At 40.6% G+C, this 24264-nt stretch overlaps 1 protein-coding gene and 1 non-coding gene across 10 annotated transcripts in view; one reads left to right on the top strand and one right to left on the bottom strand.

The window, feature by feature from the left end:
- The window catches only part of OSBPL1A (oxysterol binding protein like 1A), a 202478-nt gene that overhangs the window by 130842 nt on the left and 47372 nt on the right, over positions 1–24264 (top strand). For 8 of the 9 annotated variants that reach the window (XM_061131363.1, XM_061131360.1, XM_061131362.1 and 5 more), the window contains one exon: positions 4556–4712. In XM_061131363.1, the coding sequence (XP_060987346.1) occupies positions 4556–4712 (157 nt within the window). Of the gene's footprint in view, positions 1–4555; positions 4713–24264 lie in introns of those variants that run through there. The other variant, XM_061131367.1, reaches the window with a different exon arrangement.
- LOC133047847 (U6 spliceosomal RNA) lies at positions 20860–20966 on the bottom strand. Its single transcript, XR_009690859.1, has one exon. It is a non-coding gene; the product is annotated as a U6 spliceosomal RNA (small nuclear RNA).

Raw genomic sequence — 24264 nt, forward strand, 5'->3', positions numbered from 1 at the left:
AGGTTCTTATTAGCAACTGAGCTTTTTGTTCCCAATCAACAAGTGTTTATCTCAAGGACACTGTGAATCACGTTATTGGTCTCATTTCCTTTTTTGGCTCTGGAGCTAGAATGCTTAGAGATGACCTGGTGATTTGCTTCTAGCAGGTGTAAGAACCTCATGGCAGGTACTGGGGTAACTACCCCATTCCTGCCTCATTTTTTACCCTCCTTGTCCCACTGCCTGCCCCTGATTTTTGTTCACTCTGAGTGGTCAACTTCATGGCTGAGTCATAGCTTCACTTCCACCCAGCCGCCCCATCACCACTCCTTTCTCATGTCGTCCAGTCCCACCTCCCCGAATGTTCTGTTCTCCCTGCCATGGACCCTCCGTTCCCTTTGCTCAGAACAGTTCCTCTGTTGTAACTTTCTCCCCCACCCCAACTCTTACTCCTTGTCAGCTTACTCAGCTCAACCATCAGTCACAATCTCCTCTAGACACCTGATCCCTCAGTTGGTGAAGTTGGCTGATGCCGCCTGTGTGACCCATTGCCCCCATGCAGACTTCTGTTCCAGCACCAGGAAAAAAATTCACTGAACTCACGTGTTCACAAAACAGTCTTGTCTGCTCAGCCATGGACAGGGACCAGATCTTACTATTCCTTGAATCCTACCATGCCTTGCACAAGACAGAGAAGAAGAATGAATGAAGCAGTGTTAGATGTGGTAGATGAGTCACCGTAAGAATTTACGAATGGTCCCTGGACTGACTTTGCAATATGGAGGTAGTTGCTGACCTCTGCTAGAGCCCTTCAGGGGAAGGCTGGGCATAGCCTGATTCTGTTAGAGGGAGAAGGAGGCTGGGAGCATGGAAGAGAGAAGTAAGGGTTGGGAGGAGGAACAGAGAGAGAGCCTAGGAGAGGGGGCAGAAAGAGGAAGTCAAGCGGAGCGATCAGAGTCTATACTGCCATCTGAGAGAGTGTCTCTAGGGGTAAGCACAGTGCTCCCAGGCTTGGGTGAAAGTGGTTGGTCTCCAGCTGGTGTTCAATATGGTGAAATCTTATTTTGAGTGAAGTCTTTTTTTTTTTTTTTCTTTTAAGTGAAGTCTTTACTACACAGCAGCTCTTTCTTCCTTACCTCTTCTTTAGTGTTTACTGTGTATCTGCTTTTTGTTAAGAATTTTCTCTTGAGGTAGATTTGTCCCCGTCTTATGATTTGTATCCGTTCAATAGCAAACACAGTATCCTGTGCAGAATGATGTTCAATAAATGCTTGAAGTTTTTGCTTCAGTGCGTTTTGGTTTTCCTGACATCTAAATTATAAAGTAACAATGCATCTTGAATAATACTAACCAATAAAGGCAAAATTATTTTATTTGGCACTTGAAATTTTTTTTTTCACATGAAACAAATAGGAATATGTAGAAGTGAACAAACCACCCTGGTCTACCCGCCAAGACCACTGTCACCTCTTTGGTCCGGGTTGTGCTCATGCTGCTTCCTCTGAAAACTCCTCTCTGAGCACAACATTCATTGTTTTGAGACTTACCTGCCATACCATTGTAGGCAGCTAAGGTGAGGGGGGCTGGTGCCCAAAGGAAATGAACCGAACTGGGTATTTCTTGACGTAAGAGAAGCCATTCTGGGCCTAAGCTGTTTTGTGATCTAAAGTGAAAGTCACTCGGGGTGTCCGACTCTGTGACCCCGTGGACTGTATAGTCAATGGGATTCTCTAGGCAAGAATACTGGAGTGGGTTGCTATTCCCTTCTCCAGGGGATCTTCCCAACCCAGGGATCGAACCCAGGTCTCCTGCATTGCAGGCGGGTTCTTTACCAACTGAGCCCCAGGGGAAGACTTAAGCCTGGGCGAAATGCTTGCCCTTGAGCAGGTCTCAGTAATTAATGATCAAAGGGAACAAAACAGAACTGTTATCAGGCAAGAGAAGTTACATACAGTAACAAATTTAATGAATCAGTTGTAAAGACTCCCAATGCTAAGCCAGAAAGATAAAGACCAATACAGTATACTAACGCGTATATATGGAATTTAGAAAGATGGTAACGATAACCCTATATGCAAAACAGAAAAAGAGACGCAGATGTACAGAACAGACTTTTGGACTCTGTGGGAGAAGGCGAGGGTGGGATGTTTAGAGAGAACAGCATCGAAACATGTATATTATCAAGGGTGAAACAGATGACCAGCTCAGGTTGGATGCATGAGACAAGTGCTTAGGGCTGGTGCACTGGGAAGACCCAGAGGGATCGGTGGAGAGGGAGGTGGGAGAGGGGATCAGGATGGGGAATACATGTAAATCCATGGCTGATTCATGTCAATGTATGGCAAAAACCACTACAATATTGTAAAGTAATTAGCCTCCAACTAATAAAAATAAATGGAAAAAAAAAAAAAAGACCCAGTTCTGTTTTCAAAGTAAACAGGAGCCTGAAGCACTTTGAGCTCTTTTATAGAATTCCAGCACCCCTCCCTCTGCCTTGAGCCCTCAACCGCAAGATCAGCTGGAACCTAAGGAAAGATACCCTTGGCCTTTTCTGACCCTCCTAACTTCAGTCAGCTGAAGCTTGGGCTCTTGTCAACCTTTGCCCCAGTTCTGTGCAGAAATTCTCCTCTGCTCAAGACCCCTTCATGAATAGGCATACACTGCCCAGGCTGCTTCATGCAGATGTGTGCACGCTTAACCTGAAAACTTTCCTAGTTTTGGTGTTGGGGAGACATTGCCTTGGGAAAGATCCCTGGTGTTTTCTTTATTTGCTGCAGTTAAAAAATCCTTCCTTCTCCTGCTCTCTGGCTTGGTTGTCTCTTTCTGCTTGATAGCCCCTGAGAGATGAACCCAGTTTTTGGGAGATACCACCTCTCCTGTATCCTTTGCCTGCCCCAGCAAATGGACTGTTCCCCTCTTGGCCTCACCGTGCCTAGGACAAACTTCTGTCACTTCACTGTTCTCATTTGGGCAGATAACCTGTTTACCTGAACCAGACTGATTTTTCTTTAAGGCAGAATAAAATTAATTTTTTTTTTGCTTGTATTTTAGAGTTGTAAAATAGTAGCCTGATTTTTTTTTTGGTCTTAGCATTATGTTAAAAGTATTTTTCTATTTTACTATAATTTTAGCAGCTGCTTATTTCATCAAAGGAATGACTGTCTCCTGTCACTGGCTATGCAGGTTTTCAGGGTTTTGCAATAAAATGTTACTACCTGCCAAAATTGACAATGAAAAAATAAATATCCCTTAAACTTAACATTAAAATATTTTTCATTGCTATAAGGTGTACATCAGGACAAAGCTATATTTATAGAAAATAAAGATAACTTCCCTAGTACTGAATTTTTTGGGCAGATAACTTGCAGCATTCAGAGGACCCAGAGTTCAAGGTGTGGTGTGCAACTGCAGCTGTCCAGGAGTTGTTACTAATCAATTCTAATGTGATCTGAAGAAGGGCCCATGATTTGGGCTGAATTGCAGAATGCAGTAGTGGGAAAAGAAAGTACTATTTCCTGAGCACCATGATACATACTAGGCAGATGGGTGAAGCTTTTATTTAAATAGGGAGTTTGCTTGCATGTATGTAGGAGGACTTCCCTAGAGCAGAGGACAGTTGTGTGTACGGTCATCTGCTGAAGGATAGTTGCACGTTATCTGGAATTGACTTCTTAATATAAACGTAGGCATCTTTTAAAGTCTCTTGGAGATTGAGTGACTGCTACTTTGAACATTATGCAGAACATTATATATATATATGCATATATATATATATTACGTTTATATATATGCAGAACGTTAAAGAGTCAGAAAACCCAACTAATAAACCAGGAGCGTGTCAGCACACTCGTTAACCCCATAGTCCTCCTTCCTCATGCCCAGGAAAGGAAGGACGTGCATATGCCCGAAAACTATACCATATTGGATGAAAAGAAGTTGTCCTGCTATTCCCAATCAGGCACGTGGCTCCACACTCAATACATAGGCAGCTGGGAATGTGGCGTTTTCATTCCTAAAAACATCTGCCTCATAGTTGGATTCTCTATGGCTACTTCAGGCTGTTGCTCTTGAGAATTTAAGTAATATAAAAACCAGAAGTGTTTTTTTAAGTATCTAAAAATTACCTTTGTACCTCTAGTATCATATGAAATGTACGCTTTCCCCAAGTACAGCCAACTGTAACTTTTTCTTTATATATGAATTTTTAAAAAATGCTTTTTCAAAGTTATGTTTAAACTGCTTTGAAAAGGGAAGGGAAAAAACAACTTTTTTTAGGGGGGACACCACTGGATACGATTTCCTAAAGAATTAGGTAATCTTTGTAAAGTCTCTTTTAATGTATGAAATCTGTTTCATTGTAAGTTTATATAATCCTGTATCCGTTTTCTAAATCCCCTTTCGCCTTACTGGGTGCAGGTTCTCTGAAATCCCTGAGGAGGTGGTAACGGCTGGATTGTTGAAGGACAAAGTAGGCTGCTTAAGTTTCAAAGCCTGATGCATGCAGGGAGGGAATCCATTGTTACGGCAGCCTCGCACCAAAGCCCAGTTCATTGACTGTGAACCTGCTCTGCCACAGATTCCGAGTCCGAAGGGTCCCTGAGCAGACTGGAAGCAGTGACGGCGCACTCCTTTGACGAGGAAGCAGAACCCCCGAGCGGCAGACAGCACAGAATGTCCGAGGGCAAGGACTGTGGTGGTGGAGACGCGCTCTCCAATGGCATCAAAAAACACAGGTAGGAGGGCCTTTCTCAGCCATCACTGCCGCCTCTGTCCTCAAGTGCATTTGGGTTTGTAAACCAAAGTGTGTGGCTGTCTACTCGTTCTTTTGCTTTTTTCTCTCTGCTGAACATTGATATTGCTCTAAGACCTCAAGGAGAGGATTCGGCTTAAATACTTTGTCCATTTATAGAAAGAACATCATGAGTTGTCTTTGCAGGAACTAAGCGCAAAACGTGGTTTTTGGCTCCTATGATTTCAGGGGCCTGTAAATCCTTCAACTGGCTATTTAGAAGGGCTCTTCAGAGCTCCCTATTGAAAGTGATGCTGGCTTCCTTTTTTTGAGCATGCATCTTTTATGACTCTGCCTCTCAATGCTATTTTAGTTTCTTGTCATTTGATCTTCGTGTTGGTTTTATTAAGAATGGATGGTAATATTGCCTGCTTATTGAAACAGTTTAGTTACATTTAAACAAAGAATTTTATTAAGACCTGGGGTTTGTTGAACATAGCCCTTTAATACTGTCTAATAACATTAGTATTGTTTTTTTACTCCCTTGATGATTTAGTCCTAGAGATTGTCTCAGTTTAATGAGGTGTCACAGACACTTGAGTTCTCTGGTTTCACACAAGTTTATAGGTGCAGTACCTTGTGTATATTGCTGGTATTCATGGGGTACAATATTTTATCAAATTGTCAGTGAAGACTATATTCTGTTGTCATTGTAAAAAGCACTTTTGTTTTAGTTGTTAATTTCTACCTGATAGTTTTTTACTGTTGTTTAATATTTATAGATTTGTATAGTTTTAACTTCATTTCTGTATAGAACTCTGGCTACCATTGGTCTCAACTCTTGTACTGAAAAATGGTACACAGCACTTTTGATGTGTATCTGCCCCATGTTAACGAGGAATGTTTTTTCTTTGTACTTATTTGAAAAAAATCAGTGAGTTTTAGAAAACAAACCAGAGTTTTCTTCTGTGCAGTTAGAGGGTGTCCTCTAAACGTGCTCGTTGATGGTTATCTTTTGATGGAGGTTATCATGGCAGATGTTGTCATGAGCCGTGAGGGCCCATCCCGACCGTGGTGCGGTTGCTGTCCTCTCCTTTGTGATCTGGGACTCAGTTCTGGGCAGGCCATCAAGTACCTCAGTGGAAACCCAGCAGGTCTCAGTTTCCTGGTCTCTAGAGAGAAGACAGCCTTTAACTGTTTAACATACATCATGACGGTCTAGTGACAACACAGGAGAAATCTTTGGAATGTTCCAAGAAGTACACAAGTAGTCGATAGAATTGTTAAGATATCGGAAGTAACGCTGTGCTTATTAGATGCTGTCAGAGCCTGTGACTGAAGGGGGGATTTCTTGGCTTTTCAAAAGCCCAGGAGCCTGTTTGTGTGTGTGCCATAATGCATCATAACAGGAGTTATTTTGCATCTGACAGCAATTTATTATATTAATACTGTATTCACACAGCTTGTGTTGTCTCTTATTAGTCCAACCCAGACTGGCACAGATGTGGAAGTCTCTCCCCTTAAACCCCCTCCACCGCCCCGTCTCCTGCTGTGCTTGGAATCACCTTATCTATTTCATGTTCTTAGCCAACAGAAGTACTCAGGCTTTCCTTTCTGTAGTATGGATTATAGAAACAACACGTTCCCCCCAAATACAACATATGAAGCCACTGCAGGCCCTATTCCTATTCCTCTCTGGAGTGTCAGCGTGGAGTCCCTAGGAGAGTGCCCGCCTCAGGGGCAGCACTCGCTGTAAATGACCTCTTTTGCCTCTGTTTACTCTTGTTCTCCTCAAAAACCATCTGCGTAACTCTGGAGAACCTCTGCCCTCTTGTTGCCCTTCCCACCCCATTATCGCAGGACGACATCATGGAGTGCAGTTTGAAAAACCTCTGACCCAGAGAATCATAAGCTTAAGGCCTGTGTCGTGGTCATTTAGTGTAAAACAAGGTATGCCAGACTCACTGAGTTTATTTCTATGATAATTAACATATAGATATTATGGATCTTTGATCCATCCTACGTGATGATTACCACGAAAATAATTCATCTGTTAACTAGGTAAATTAAGTCATCTCTTAAATAAAAATTTGGACTAAGTGAACTGAGTTCTCCTCTCACTCTGAAAGTCTTGTGATTGCTAACTGAAATCTTGAAAACATGGTTTTTCTACCATATCGAAGTTTAGGAAACTTCTGCAATGTCTTTTGATATGATTAGACTTGGGGGGGGAAAAAGTATTTTGTGTTTTTTAATTCACTCTGAATTACTGATGGGCTGTGTACTCTGCTGGGCATTGATCTTGTCTGTGGTTCTGTGAGTGTCTTTGGGCTTTCAGGTTAGTTGTAGAGAAATCTCAGCAGAAAGAATCAGAGATTGATTTAAGACCTAGAACCAAAAATACTGCGGAGATGGAAAACATACAAAATAAATGCTTTGTTTTGATGGCACTTTCTTTTTTCTAGAAAATACATTGACTTGCCTTGTGGAAGGTTAGCTTTCACCATACTGGTCAGGTTTATGTTGATAGGGCTTCTTGTCATCTCGGTGGTCTGTGTTCTATGGGATCAGTTCTCTAGTCTTGAGCCCAATTTAGTACACTTATTCTGAGCTCTCGTCTTTTAACTTTTTAGGAGTTTGACCTAAGTTGGCATAATTGGTAAAGATACTGATATTTATCTAATCTGGATATATATAATGTAAAAGATTATATATACTATAGTATATATGTATATATACTATTGTATATATATATACTATTGTATATATATATACAATGTATATATACTATTGTATATATACATACTACTTAATGTAGAACAGGTTAGTAAGAATCTGAAATATTGGATTCATGTTATGATGCTTTAAATGGTATTCCCAGTATTACTAGATTAAAAGATAAAAACCTATCATCATCCTAATAAAGAAAAAACAGTCAGTGAAATTAGTCACTCATGATTAATAAACATTAGCAAATTACAAATGGAAGAAAACTCCTTTAATCTGGTTAAAAGTTGGAACAAATAAGTACTTGATAATGAACTATAAAAAACAGTTCTTCTAATTTCAGGAATAAGACAAGGATGCCTGCCATCACCTTTTCTGTGCATCATTGATTGGAGGCCATAGCTAGGGACATAACACAGCCCCCAGATTTAGAAATAAACAGGACCATAGATGTCTACAGACAAATCATTGTAGTTACTATGAAAGTTTGGCAAGGTTGCTTTGCTGCAAAGTCAGCTAACTATTAATACATTTCTGTGCACCATCAACAGAAACTGCAGTTAAAACTGGGGGGTGGGGTTGATTTTAGAGTATTTATTAAAAGGTCACTTACTTTGAAATAAATACTGAAAGATATAAAACTTATCAAGAAGGAAAAGTCATTGTCATAAGTTTGATTTACCAAATTGACTATAGACTCAAACATGCTTTTAATTAAAGTTGCACTTTACCTTGGAAGTTGAAAAATGGATTCTGAGCTATATCTTTGAGCTCAGAGGGCTTTGAGGAGCCAAGATACTGCTCAAGAACCTGGTTTGAGGGAGGGAAGGCATTTGCCAGACTAAATGCCAGGTTGATTACAAATCTTTAGTGCAGAATTGTCCTGCAGGCAAGACTGATCTGAAGAATGGAAGTAAAAGGTCCAAAGACCCAGACATAGAAGGAAACCTGGTGTATATGTAACACAGGCAGCATAGCATATCGGGGAGGGAAAACATGGACTGCTAGGTCAGTGCTGCTGGGAGAATCATTCAATATAGGAAAAAAAAAAAGGAAATGGCCCTCTATTTCACAAATATAATTTAAATTCTAGATGAACCAAACACAAATCTGTAAGACCATAACTTAATAAAATTTTCATAAGAAAATGTAAAAATACCTTTGCAATTTTAAACTACAGAAGGGTTTCTTACAACAGAAATGTGATAGGAACAAAGTTTTATCTGACTCTAATTAACATACTTGTTCTTGATGTGTTTACCTGAATAAAAGCCTTGCATTCTTTCATAAATGTGGCCAAGAATCTTAAATGTTTAGTTTGCTGAAATGGTAGATTCAGACTCCAGACAATCCCTTGATTTACCCTTGGTTTATCCTTAGTGACTGCTTTAGAATTATTAGGTGGCTGAATAACAGCTGTTTTCTGTGTGTGAAGAATATCCTGACATGTTGAAGTCAAACAAAAAGGTTGAGAATATAAGCTAAGACAGTCTGCCAAGAAGTAGGGTTATACTTAGAAAATGTTGTTAGTTGTGAATAAAAATTATTCAGCTTCCGATCCATTTTATCAGTAGTGCAAACCCACCTGGACTTCCCTGGGGGCTCAGCAGTAAAGAATCCACCTGCCAAAGCGGAGATGTGGGTTGAGTCCTTGGACTGGGGAGATCCCCTGGAGAAGGAAATGGCTACCCTGTTCCAGTATTCTTGCCTGAAAAATCCCATGGACAGAGGAGTCTGGTGGGCTACAGTCCAGGGGATTGCAAAGAGCGAGGCATTACTGAGCATACACACACACATAGAGTTACTAGCAAGTCAGCCCGCTCAGAGGCCCTCTGGTAACCTGGGCAGAAAAACACCCTTGTCTGTCAGGAAGTATTTGGGGTAGCTCCCTGTTGTCAGGTAGTGACCAGGGGTCTAGAGACACCTAAGGACCTAGGGGTAAAAGCCTTGCTCAGAATTAGCCAGATATGGGGTAGTGCCTGGGGCTTCCCAGCTGGCTCTATTGGTAAAGAACTTGCCTGCCAATGCAGGAGACACAAGAGACTCAGGTTCCATCCCTGGATGGGGAAGATCCCCTGGAGGAGGGCTTGGCGACCCACTCCAGTATTCTTGCCTGGGAAACTCCATGGACAGAGGAACCTGGTGGGCTACAGTCCAGTATTCTTGCCTGGGAAACTCCATGGACAGAGGAGCCTGGTGCACTACGGTCCATAGGGTCACAAAGAGTCAGACACGACTGAAGCATGCAGGTTTTATGCCCTCTGAGTCAGTTACTCCCTGACTCAGAGAAGTTGTTTGCTCTGGAAAGCAGAGGACTGTAATTAAAGAAAAAAGAGGTATCCCTAGAAGCTCACACAGCTCTCCTGTGGGGCCTCGCTCATTAACAAACCAGACCCCAGCCTGTGTCACCAGCCTGAGCGAGAAGAGCGCTCGGGACCAGGAAACAGGAAACAGCTCAAGGAGCATCAGTCGAGAGAGAAGGTGCTGGATCCTCTAAAGAGAGAGGCTGTGCCAGGGCCCCGCTGGGCTGCAGCCTGGGCAGACCGCCCACGATCCTGTCTCTGGAACCACAGGTCTCTGTCATCAGAGGACTCGGAGATTGGCAAGTTGGATGACAGTGGCTAACGCTGAGGAGTAAGAGCCAGCAGGCCACTCCGATTCCATGACACCTGTCTCTCTGACAAAAACACATTAGGAGATTCCTTGACCAGGGGAAGGGATTGCCAGCTTGGCAGATGGGGGTTAGTCAACCAGCAAAGAGAGTTCAGAAGATAACCTGAAACAATAAGCAAAACTTTATGTAGGATAAGAAGCTGGCAGGCTGCGGTCACTTGGGGTTATGTTAGGAAGGGGGAAAAAAGGGGGCGTGAGTCAAGATTTATAATAATTATCTTCACAAATCAAAGTGGACTTGCTGAACTTACTGCCAGGAGTGACTCTAGGGAAATGGAGGCATCTTTTTTTTTTTTTTTTTTTTTTAAGGCTTCCTAAGGGTTTCTTTTTCTTTTCTTCAATATTTATGTATTTGGTTGCATCAGGTCTTACTTGTGGCACTTAGGATCTGTCGTTGCAGACCGGCTCTCTACTTGTGGCGCTTGGGCTTAGTTGTGCCAGGGCATGGGGGATCCTAGCTCCCCGACGAGGGATTGAACCTGTGACCCTGTATTACAAGGCGGATTCTTGACCACTGAGGAAGTCCTGGAGGCATCTTTCTAGAGAACTCACCTCTTCCCAACCAGTTTTAAAAAGTCAGTTAAAAGGAGTTGCTCTTTTGAAAGAAAGAGCTGAGGCTTAGATGCCCACAGGCCCATCTTCTGATCTTGCCCCTGACCCCTAAAACGCCTCTTTGGGGCTTGGGGATCTATAAAACACAGTTGGAAAAACACAGACTCTTTCCAGTAACACTTGGTCATGCTTAGGATTTCTAAGCGAAATACTTAACAATTAAAGTCATAATTTTGGGGCTTCCCGGGTGCCTTTGCAGGAGACACAAGAGACACGGGTTCGATCCTTGGGTCGGGAACATCTCCTGGAGAAGGAAATGGTAGTAGTCTTATCTAGAGAATCCCATGGACAGAGGAGCCTGGTGGGCTGCAGTCCATGGGGTCGCAAAGGGTCGGACACAACTGAGCAACTTAGCACACAGCATGAGCAGATTTCAATTCTTTGGTCTCATTTGCTTTGATATTAGTCAGTTGGATTTTTCTTCAGCAGCTCTTTAAAAGTGCATGTGTGTGTGTGTGTGTGTGTGTGTAGAGATGATTGTCTTTAAAAATATTTAATTGGTGATTCATGTGGTTCAAAATTCAGAAATGTAATAGGGTATATTTTGCAAGTTAGTATCCACTTTTTAAACTAGCCACTCCTCTGCCTTTTCCCAAGTGCAACCATTAATACATACAATTTTGTTTTTTCACACTAATGATAGAAAATGCAGTCATACAGTTCTTGCCCTTGCTTTTTAAAAATAATATATGTACCAAATTATTTGTTTGACAAATACATTTCGAGCTACTATTAATGCCACATTCTATTCGAAGTGCTGAGGTTACAGTAATGAACAAGCCAAGCTGCTGTTCTGTTGAAGTGCCCATTTCTGAATTGAGGGAGGTTGAGAATCTTTCTGTGATCTATCTGTACTTTTTTCCTGTGAATTGCTAGTACATCTTGCCCATTTTTTCTAGGAGTGTTCAACTTACTAATTTTTAGCTGCTTTATAATACCATTACTAGCTTTTTGTATGTGATACAAGTTGAAAATATTTTTTTCCAGGTTTGTCAAAAGGGAAGATAATTCTTAGAAAAATCTCTAATTCCTCCCACATAGCAGATAATTACCATGTAATTCTTATCACCATATGCCCTTTGAAAAAAAAAATGACCTAGAAAAGTGTAGCTATTAAGAGCTACTTGGGTTTGATTTCATAATCTACCACATTCCTGACTGTAAGCAAGTTGTAATCACTTTGAAACCCAACTTCTTCTGTAAAAGGGATGTAATAACAGGACCTACCTTGTTGGGTTGTTGTGGTAATTAAATGAGATAATCTATGCAAAGGAGTCATAGTGATTTTAACTCATTAAATCTCAGGTGCTGTTATTAGTAGAAAACTGATAAACCTTAAGCAAAAGTAAATAAATGGAATTGTTTTGTTTTGTTTTTTGTTTCTTGTAGCTCATAAGAAAAGGACTTTGGATGGGTTGTAGAAGTTTACTTTGGCCTTTGAAATTTGGGAAACAGGTTGCTGTTGTTCAGTAGCTAAGTCACTTTCGACTCTTTGTGACCCCATGGACTGCAGCACACCAGGCTTCCCTGTCCTTCACCATCTCCCGGAGTTTTCGCAAACTCGTATCCATTGAGCTGGTGATGCCATCCAACCATCTCATCCTCTGTCGCCCCCTTCTCCCCCTGCTCTCTATCTTTTCCAGCATCAGGGTCTTTTCCAGTGAGTCAGCTCTTAGTATCAAATGGCCAGAGTATTGGAACTTCAGCTTCAGCATCAGTCCTTCCAGTGAATATTCAGGGAAACCTGTAGCTAAAATAAAAGTGTTCATTTTGAAATAACGATTATTTTCTTTTGAATGCGAAATAAGGAAAACTATCTCTTATGGTTGCTTTTCATTATATTTTATAAGGACATTTTAAAGTAATGGTTACATCTAAACATAGTTTTTCTTCATTAAGATTACAAAGGTGTGGCTGGTTGTAAGCGTATGTTGTCAGAAGTGTAAACAAGAGGTGACTAGAGGCTTGAAGCACTGTTATTCATTCCTTAGTCCCTTGATATTACCTTCCCCATGCAGAGGTCTCATTACTTCTCTTTTTCGATCCCTAGGCTTCTTGAATCTCTTAGGTAAATATCGATTTTCTATTTCAAGTTTGCTTTATATGCACTTATAATCCTCAGAATGTCAGAAGAAAGAAGAAATTAAATATTTAATAAAATGTATTTCCTTGCTTGGCATCTTACTGTATTTGAAGATGTACCCTCTTTCTCTTCCATATACATAAGCACAAGGTTCTGAGTGCCTGGGAAATAGTCAGTGTAGCTTAGTCTTTTAATGGTCTTCCTTATTCTGTTTACTCTGCCCATTTCTTAATTATGGTAATTCATAGACTGGGCATCTTGGCTTTTGATGGCCTGTGGGATTTGGTCTTTACAAATACATCAAAGTGTCTCCCATTGGAGCAGTGCCAACCTGAATTTTGCCTGAAGGAGAAAACAGCCTCAGGGGACATAGAGTTCTTCTGTATTGTTTGCTGTGCTTGTTAACACAGAAAGATTTTCCTATTTTAGGTAGCACCATATAAAATAATAATAAGTTTTTATTGTTGTTGAATCTCTGTCGTGTCTGACTCTTTGTGACACCATGGACTGTAGCCTATCAGGCTACTCTGCCCATGCAAGAATACTGGAGTGGGTTGCTATTTCTTTCTCCAGGGGATCTTCCCAACCCAGGGATCAAACCCCAGCCTCCTGTATTGCAGGCGACTCTTTACCATCTGAGCTACCAGGGATGTCAGTAAGGATTTGCAAGATGTAAATTAGGAAAGTTACTGTTTTCAAAACAAAAAGATCCTTTAACCATTTCTTTGCTTTGTACCATTAAAATCTTCAGAAAATGTGGTTCGTGCACAACTCTACACAGCACATTCAGGGCTTATAGAACATGACAGATCCTATTCATGAGGTACAGCCTGTTGTTGAGTCATGTTGATGCAGCACCATGCTCAGCCAGGATTTGAAGTCTAAGCATGAGCTGCCGTTCTGCCGTAGTGAGTATTCTCAGAGCCAATTCCTTGCTCTTCTGGAAATGACTCACATTGATTACACATCCTGGTTCTCAAGCAGGAAGCGTTGCCCCTGCATCTGACAAATGTGGGAAGCGTAGATGACTGTCATAGATCTGCATGCTGTGACGATATATGGGGAATGTAATATGACTTGTGCTAGAGCAAGTACAGCCAGTGGTAAGAGATGGAGCCTGGTGTCCTGCTAGCGCTGGAGTGAAACAGTGTGCTTCTGGGCTGTCAGAAAGCCCAGTTTTAGCAAGACTGGCTGGATGAACCAAGTAGATTGTTCAGAACAATTTTGTTCTTGATTGTTCTTGAACCACAGAACCTTCACAATGTTGTCTTGCTTTTGTGCTTTGATGTTTTGGGTCTTTGAGTCCCTTAAGTAGATTGTGAAAAATTCTAGTAGGTGAAAGTGTACCAAGATGATAAAATAGTCGAGAACTGTCAACATAGTGCACTTTCCTTCTGCATCTGGTTCTGGCTATATGACATAGCATAGCTTTGTGGCTCTGGTTAGCATTTAGCCCGTCCATGCTGCATCTCTGACTTGAGCAACACCTCACAAAAGCTCAGTCCAGAAGCAAGATGTTAGAACCGAGGTCTGACTGTTGGCTAGAGCCACTGTCTTCTGGCTGTATTGTGTCAACTTCAGACCCACAGCGCTTCTGCATCTTCAGATGCATAGTATTAATGGCCCCAATGTACATATGGATTATAAATTGACGTGTATAAAATACTTTAACAAACTCCATAGCTTTCAATTCTCAGAATAGCTCTGAGTCGTAGGTAGGGCAATTATTATTATATCCTCAGTTCTACAGATGAACAGATTGAAGCACAGAAAGTTTAGTTGACTTGCCCAAGATCACTTAGCAAATAAGTGATACGACCTGCAGGCAAGCCAGATATTCTGACTTCAGAGCCTCCGTTCTTTTCTTAAAATTTAGAGTCTTCATAGATGTTTAGAATAACAGAGATTTATATGCCTAGGCAAATTCCTGGATTGATATTCTGAAATGTAAAACAGTCTGTCCCAGCTTTTAATTAATGCAGTTCTGTTTTGTTTCTTTTATGTAATAATTTGCAGAGAATTAACATCATAGTCCCAAAGAGTTTATTAATCACCCATCTGCTGTTGGCTCAGAGTTAGGCACTATTACTAATTACAGTGGACATGGAATGTGTTTTCTGGGCCTTTGTACATTTCCACTTGTATTAACATGAGTATACAAAAGAACACATGAACGCATTGAAAATTCTGCCAATTTCAAACAGATATAAAAATTTCTCTTCCTATAATCTCTATTGTCTACTAGCTTCCTACCAAAGTAGAATATTCCAAAGGATGTAGGAATGATTAAAGGTGTAATGTTCCATGGAAATTGTTCCTCTTCAATAACTGTGCGTTCTCTTTTTATGAGTGAAGACCAAGATTTTTGGCTTTTTTCCCAGGATTATGATTGACATTATCTTACTGGAAAGAACAAGAAAATCTCAGAAGGTGAGGTAGACTTCTTCCTTCTGACTGTTGTGTTTTAGGACACTATGTAACCTTTATTAGCAGAAGAAACCTTCTTAGTAAAGAGAGGAATACTGTTCTTTGCAGTACAGGAATCTTACTGGGCTCCGAGAAACCAGAAAGGAAACTGGCGTGTATGTCAAATGACGTCCATGGAGGTGTTACGTGTCGCAGAGCAGGAAGGAACCAGAAATTCAGCTCTTCTTAGAAATTCTATCCCTCTGATGGGTAAACAGTCAAAAAGATCTCAGGTCGCTCTAAAAGGAAGTTAAATCAGGCTATTGAACTGGCTAAAGCAGATCACAAACTGTTATATTTATTCTAGAAAAGCGCATGTGGTTTAAAGGCCAGCTTCTCTCTAAACCGAAGGGCTGGTTCCTGGGTATGTTTTCATCAGTCCATGTTGGCTTGGCAATGTGATGATTCTGTAGGCTTTCCTCTTAATCCAGTAATGGTATTATAAAGTTCAGAGCCTCAGAAAGAGGCAGAGTTGCGTTTGCAGAGGGATACTTAACTATCCAGTGCGTATGTGCTCCTCTGTGTGTCTCCTCTTTGTGTTGGCCACAGTTTGCATAGTCTCCAGACTCTTGTTTTGGGGAATCTGAAGGCCTTGACTGCAGTGTCCAGGTGACACGCAGCCTGTTAGACACAGCTTTGCTCCTGACTTGTGTTCAGGTATCAGCCGTTGCCGTCGGCGCTCAGGGCTACTCCGGGGTCTTGCTGTATCTCACACTGCCTGCTGCCAGACTCCTAGGCCAGCTGGAGCACACCCGGGGTCGAGTCCAAGAAACTCCTGTCACAGTCAGGAAAGGCTGCTTCCCCGTTTCCTGCCAGCAAAATTACTGGCAGCAAAACAGCTTTAGATCCTTTCTGGAATGTGGGAAGGTGTTAGTGGAAGGTTTCGTGCTCTCCGCCTCTGTGCTCCGTAGCTGTCCACACTACAGGAGGGCTTAGGGCAGCCTTTCAGGTGAGACAAGGACGAAGAAACTGGCTCTGACTTGTGCTGCGCGCAGCCTGCGTTTTGTCTGTGTTCTCCGTCATGAAGACCATTTCCTTTAGGTCTTGGATGACCTTATCATGACCTGCTCTCTGTACTTTCATTAGTTTACATCTGTTCCAGCCCCCTCATTGCATGAAGTGTCAGTTAATTCTTTGAGATAAAGTGAGCAGAGAATACATACTCTGTCCCTAAGTTAAGTGAGGTCTGCCTTAACTTAATGTGTCTTGCCTTCTTGCCAACTGTGCCAAACACCATTCAGTAGGCTCGACGTGACAAGATCCTGTTGCCCAAGGGGCCAGCTTCTCTCTAAACTGAAGGACTGCTTCCTGGGTATGTGTGCATCAGTCCATGTTGGCTTGGCAGTGTGATGTTTCTGTAGGCTTTCCTCTTAATCCGGTAAAGGTAATAAACTAACAAGAATAGGAAGTCAATTTACTATGTTACTGAAGTTGGACAAAGAATTCTAAATTTTAGAAAGCCAATATGGAAAGCAGTTTGAAATTTTAAATATGCATTTAAACTTATTAAAATCAAAATAAGTAATAGCTCTTATAAAACAAGGCCATATAATCACCTTCATCTCCTTGCTATATAGAGCCAGATTTATTAAGTGACAATTATAGGCTTTTCATAATGTAAGAGATCAAGATGAAAAATAATCTTTAAAATACACTGCAAAACCAGATAGCAATATCAGATAATTACTTAAAGTTACCACAGTAAGCTTAAAATAGGAAACCAAGTTGTCGGACTTTTAAAAATATGCATAGTCCCTGAAAAGGCACTGGACTAGTCTTAGGGATCTCATCTTAGACTTGCACGGACTTTCTTCTAAGACTAAAGGCTGATTTTATTTGAAGATGTCTAGGAGCAGATTAAATACCCAGCTGCCCACCCAACCCCCTGACCTGCATGTCTGACTCAGCCCCAAGTTCGGTGCTGATTCTAGGTATGCAGAGACAACTTGCAATTCCCCTATTTGTCCAAATTCAAGTCTGGAAGTTGGTAGAAGGTACATTACAATATCAGTCATGCAAGAAAAAGTTGTAAGCGCTAGGGTCTCTTTTTAAGACTCATCCAAGCTTGCTTCTGTTGAAATGGAGATAGACAGATTTTAGGAATTTCATTGTATTGTATAGGTATATTTTAGTTATTTTGTGTTGATACTAATATATTACACTTATGAAATGTTTCATATAAATAAAATGCCTTTGAAGATCTTATACCTCCACATATATTATAAGTACAACTTTATTTACTCTTCCATGACTGAAGAATGATAGCATTTTTGAGACTATGGACATAAATCAACTTTGGAGGGCAAACATTGTTTTCCTTGGTTTAATGAAAGCATCGTTTTCATGATGATAAAACCAGATTGCATCAACTTAAGCTGAGATTCTTTGAGTTGCAAGACCAGAGAAACTTGTTTTATACCCAGATTTAATTGTTAAAGTATTGAAACAGAATCCAGAAATGAAATAACATTTTGAAACTGAAGTATCTCACCTGTGAACATTCTTGAGTATTTTGTGATCCAGCCTCCTCTTAGTCACAAAATCAATTATGGTAGTTGAAATTCAATCCATATTTATTGAATCAATTTTTTTTTAATTGACTTGTTCTAAAGTTTCCTAAAGATACCCTGTGGAAAGCGGAGGGCCTCTTTCCTGACTGACTATGCCAGTGCTTCTATAAAATAGTCTCTTGACCATTGTTGGGGGGAGGGGGTCCCCTAGGACCCTTTTAGGGAGAACCACAAGGTTAAAACAAGCTTCTTAATATTACTAAGATATTAGCCTTTTTAAAAAAAAATTATTATCCACTAATAAGCATACAGTGCAGTTTTCTAGATACTACGTGATGATGCAACATCACTGATTCAGTGCAGGCACAGTTATGAGCAACAAGCTATCTTCTGTAAAACCAGACATTAAAGGGACTGCGAAAGTGTTTAATAATGTCACTCTTCTTACTAAGGTATTTTTGTTGTGGACAGTACAGTTACTTTTTTTCATAAAAATGTAATTTAAGTTAGCATATTTATTTTAATGTTATTAATAAGAAAAATTTGTTGTGGTTTTTTTTTTTTCTGATACAGTAAGTAGTGATAGATGTAATCTACAATAAAAGAATACTCTTTGGGACCACAAATAATTTTTAAGAATTAAATAGATCTTAACACCAAAAAGTTTGGGAAACCAACAAATTACAGTATAGTTTCTTTTTGCTTCTTTGTTGAAGCAAAATTAGCATACGTTGAAATTCAAGCTCTTAAATATACAATTTGATGAGTTTTGGCAAATTCATATATTCATGTAACAAACCCTCCCTCCCCCCATCAAGATATAGATTGTTTCCATTACTCCGGAAAGCTCCCTGTAACTTCCTGTCACACCACCCCCCCGCCACACCGCCCATAACCACCCTCTGTTCTCATTTCTCTCACGATAGATTCAGTTCAGTCGCTCAGTCGTGTCCAACTCTTTTCGACCCCATGAATCGCAGCACGCCAGGCCTCCCTGTCCATCACCAACTCCCAGAGTTTACCCAAGCTCATGTCCATCGAGTCGGTGATGCCATCCAACCATCTCATCCTCTGTCGTCCCCTTCTCCTCCGGCCCCCAATCCCTCCCAGGATCAGGGTCTTTTCCAATGAGTCAACTCTTCGCATGAGGTGGCCAGAGTATTGGAGTTTCAGCTTCAGCATCAGTCCTTCCAATGAACACCCAGGACTGATCTCCTTTAGGATGGACTGGTTGGACCTCCTTGCAGTCCAAGGGACTCTCAAGAGTCTTCTCCAACACCACAGTTCAAAAGCATCAATTTTTCGGTGCTCAGCTTTCTTCACAGTCCAACTCTCACATCCATACATGACCACTGGAAAAACCATAGCCTTGACTAGAGGGACCTTTGTTGGCAAAGTAATGTCTCTGCTTTTTAATATGCTGTCTAGGTTGGTCATAACTTTCCTTCCAAGGAGTAAGCGTCTTTTAATTTCATGGCTGCAGTCACCATCTGCAGTGATTTTGGAGCCCAAAAAAGTCTGACACTGCTTCCACTCTTTCCCCATCTATTTGCCATGAAGTGATGGGACCGGATGCCATGATCTTAGTTTACTGAATGTTAAGCTTTAAGCCAACTTTTTCACTCTCCTCTTTCACTTTCATCAAGAGGCTCTTTAGTTCCTCTTCACTCTCTGCCATAAGGGTGGTGTCATCTGCATATCTGAGGTTATTGATATTTGTCCCGGCAATCTTGATTCCAGCTTGTGCTTCTTCCAGCCCAGCGTTCCTCATGATGTACTCTGCATATAAGTTAAATAAGCAGGGTGACACTATACAGCCTTGACATACTCCTTTTCCTATTTGGAACCAGTCTGTTTGTCCATGCTGGTTCTAACTGTTGCTTCCTGACCTGCATATAGGTTTCTCAAGAGGTGGGTCAGGTGGTCTGGTATTCCCATCTCTTTCAGAGTTTTCCACAGTTTATTGTGATCCACATGATAGATTAGTCTTGTCTATTATTGAACTGCATTGTGAATGGAATGTGCATGCTCTCTCTCTTGTTTTTTTTAAACTTTTTGCCATGTATTGGAGTATGGCCAGTAACAATGTGATAGTTTCAGGTAAACAGGCAAGGAACTCAGCCATATGCATGTATATATATATATATATATGCATATACACATATATACATGTATGTATACACATACATACATACACATGTGTCCTTTCTTCCTCAAACTCTGGTCCCATCCAGGCTGCTGCATCACAATGAGCAGAGCTCCGGGTGCTGCACAGTGGGTTCTTGTTGTGATTCATTTGAAACACAGCGATGTGTTGCATGTAATCTTTTTTAACATGGCTTTAATCGCTCAGTGTTTCTGAGAGTCATCCGTGTCATGTGTATCAGTGTTCAGGTTTTTTAATGCTGAATGATAATGCCATCGTTTGAATATGCAACGGTTTGTTTCTCTGTATCCCTGTTAATGAACATTTGGGCTTTTCTCACTTGGGAGTTTTATTGAATAAGGCTGCTTTAAGCATTCTTATACACGTCTTCTTTATGGACAGTTTTTCACTTTGTTATGTAGGAGTAGCATTTGGGGGTTCTAGAGAGGGTGTGTATTTAGCTACAGAAAGTTACTGTAATGTTTGCCAAAGTCAATGTACCATTTCCCTGTATGTGAGAATTTCGGTTACTCTGCAACCTCACCAACATTTGATGCTTTACGGGTATAACAGAGTCGCATCTGGTTTTAATTTACGTTTTGTAAATGATTTTGAGCACTTACACATGCATTTTTGAGTCAGTTTTAAAGTTTTCTTTGGGAAGTGCCTGAGGGTTATGCCCATTTTAAATTGGGTTGTATGTCTTTGTATTATTGATTTATAGGAACTCTTTCTATATTTTGGATATAATTCTTTTTAATTTTTAAAATTAATTTTTAGTGAAATATAGTTGCTTTACAGTGTTGTGTTTCTGCTGTGTAGCAAAGTGAATCAGCTATATGTTTACGTATATCCCCTCTCCTTTGGATTTCCTTCCCATTTGGGTATAGTAAGTTGTGCTGTATAATAGATTCTCGTTAATTATCAATTTTACAAATATGTGGAACACCTCATGACTTTGTGTGTCATCCCTGAGCCGAGTCCATGCTAATCTTCTCTGTATCATTCCAAATTGAGTATATATGCTGCTGAAGCGAGCACTGGATATAATCCTTTATCAAATATATGTTCAGTTCAGTTCAGTCGCTCAGTTGTGTCCGACTCTTTGCAACCCCATGGGATGCAGCACGCCAGGCGTCCCTGTCCATCACCGACTCCTGGAGTTTACCCAGACTCATGTCCATCGAGTTGGTGACGCCATCCAACCATCTCATCCTCCATCGTCCCCTTCTCCTCCGGCCTTCACTCTTTCCCAGCATCAGGGTCTTTTCCAGTGAGTCAGTTCTTCACATCAGGTGGCCAAAGTATTGAAGTTTCAGCTTCAGCATCAGTCCTTCCAATGAATGTTCAGGACTTATTTCCTTTAGGATTGACATATGTAGCATGTATTTTTTTCTCTTGAGTTGATAGCTTACCTTTCCATTGCCTTAATAATAAATAGACATCTTAATACCTTCTTTGAACGGAAGTTTTTAGTTTTATGAAATCCATTTTACAACTTTTCTCTTTTATGTTAGGGCTTTTTTGTGTCCACTCTAAGAAATCTTTGCCTCTGCCTCCCCCAAAATATTAACCATTGTCCTTGGTTCTCTCTAGTATCATTAATGATGTGTGTTCTTCAAGTTAGCTTCATCAGTATCTTTTAATGAGAATAACATAACAGTTTGAGAGTAAATAAATAGCCCTTTTTGGTTGCTATTGAAAAATTATAGGACAAATGGATTGTGGGACTTAACCTAGAGCCCTAGTTCATAGAAAACCAACTGGCATAAAATCTCAACAACATTTACTGAGTACCTGCCGTGTTCCAACCACAGGTTCAACAGAGTTTAGAATCTCATGTAATAAAGTTTAAGTTAATAAGAGTGTTATATTTTTTATGGTTCTTTGTGCTGACCAGGAAGAGGACAGGATAGAGAGGAGTGATGCATTTCCAAAAATGGAACCTGATACTTTTTAACTAACTTTTAAGTAAGAGTATCTTTTTGCATTACTGTTGAGATTACTAGGCTTTTCTGCCCATTATTTTCTTTCAACCTTTATAAAAGATTTGAAAATTGTACCCCAGATGAACTATGTAAGATTCATAATTTGTGAAAACGAGGCTTTTAATTACTTTGATGATTTACTCTTGTAGCGTCATTTTGAAATCTAGTCTTCAATTTTTTGAATATGATTTTATTTTGCAGTTGATTCCTAATGGCTTCCTTGTTTGGAAGACTTTCATTTTGGGTGTTTAGCAAACATCAGTAGTGCAATAAAAATTACAAATGGTTAGTTTCAAATACAAGCTGTGTTCATTAGGGTTATATTTAAATTGGTGGAAGGGAAGATTTGGGGGAAAAGAGAAGAAAAATTCTGATAGTTGAAAAGTAGAAGTGATAAGCACCTAATAATTGGAAGAAGATATACACACATAAGTATAAACACCTAATACCTGTGTAAGTGTACACATACACGTTTTCAGTGTTACAGTTATACATGTATTAAAGTCTGCTTCTCTATGAAATTATTTTCTTAGATTTTTAGTTCTTAGGATTCCTTTGATCTTGAATCAAAGGTTAGAATTAGATTGTTTTATGCTTGTCTAAATATCCTAATGACTATTCTGCTAAAAATGGCGATTCCTTCAGAAGATTTAAGAAATGGAACTGAAAATGTATGTTAAGGAGTTTGGTTTTGAAAATGTTTTCTTAAGAGATGACTTAAAGGCAGAAAATTTGATTATCTGTGTTCTTCATGCCTCACTTACCACTTATCCATATCTTTCATTTTTTCGCTGGTTTTCTTTTTGTTGCCCATTTTAACTTGAGAGATGTTAGGTAAAACACTCAGCACCTGTTACCATGCAAAATACTCTGCCATGTGGGGCATGCAGAAGAGAATAAGACATAGTCCCTGACCTCAGGGGAACCGCAGTCTCTAGTGAGTGACAGATGTGTACAGAAATAACAGGATATGAAGGAGGATAGGGAAAATTAAGAACTGTGGAATTTAAGCATACCATGGAACACCAACCAACCTCATTTCTTGAAATTAGCACATTGAAGTGCGTTTAAAATCACGTTACTTAGAGATGGCCAGCAAACACATGAGCATCTCTCATTATTAGAGAAATGCAAATCAAAACTGCAGTGAGTTATCACCTCACTACCTGTCAGAAGAGCCATCATCAGAAAATCTACGAACAATAAATGAGGGAGACGGTGTGAAGGAAAGGGGACCCTCTTGCACTGTTGGTGGGAATGTAAATAGATAACAGCCACTTTGGAGAATAGTATGGAGATTCCTTAAAACACTAGGCATAAAACTATCATCTGACCCAGCAATCCCACTACTGGACATATACCCTGAGAAAACCGTAATTGAAAATTGACATATGTACCACAGTGCTTTTTGCAGCACTGTTTACAATAACTGGGACATGGAAGCAACCTAGATGTCCACTGACAGATGAAATAGATGAGGAAGTTGTGGTATATGTGGGATATTACTCAGTCATAAAAAGGAACAAATTTGAGTCCGTTCTAGTGAGGTGAATGAACCTGGAGCCTGTTATACAGAGTGAAGTAAGTCAGAAAGAGAAAAACAAATATTATATATTAATGCATACATATGGAATCTAGAAAAATGGTACTGATGAACCTATTTGCAGGGCAGGAATACAGATGCAGACATAGAGAACCGACTTTGGACACAGTGGGGAAAAGGAACGAGAGGATGGGATGAATTGAGCGAGTACCATTGAAACATATACATTACCATATGTAAAATAACTAGCTAATGGGAAGTTTCTGTATAACACAGGGAGCTCAACCCTGAACCATTTTTTTAGATTCAACACATAGGCGACATCATCTGTATAGGTCTTCCTGTCTGACTTCACTCAGGAGGACCATCTCTGGGTCCATCTCGGATATCCCTTTTCTTACTGCAGATGTAGCTGCCACCTGAAATAGATCAGCCGTCCCAGTCACCCCGCTGGAGATTAGCCCCAGGTTAAGGGAACGGCTACCTAGTCCAGTATTCTGGCCTGGAGAATTCCAGGGACTGTATAGTCCAAGGGGTCACAAGAGGTTAACTGAGCAACTTTCACTTTCATGCGGGAAGGCAGGGGTGTGGGCTGCAGCCCTGGATCCCTTCCCATGTGTCTTTCCTGCCCTCGTGTGAGGGCCTGCACCCGAATGTGCTGGCATTCCCATGGGGCACATCCATGCCCATTCCAAAGACCCGGAGGAGCTCAGTGGCCTGGTGAAGACAGAAGCATCTCCCAGAGGTGTGGGGGCCTGGTGGTCTGAACTTGCACAGTGTGTTCAGAGCGAGGGGAACCCAGCACAGC

Source organism: Dama dama, chromosome 27 (assembly GCF_033118175.1).
Source record: "Dama dama isolate Ldn47 chromosome 27, ASM3311817v1, whole genome shotgun sequence".
Classification (NCBI taxonomy): domain Eukaryota; kingdom Metazoa; phylum Chordata; class Mammalia; order Artiodactyla; family Cervidae; genus Dama; species Dama dama.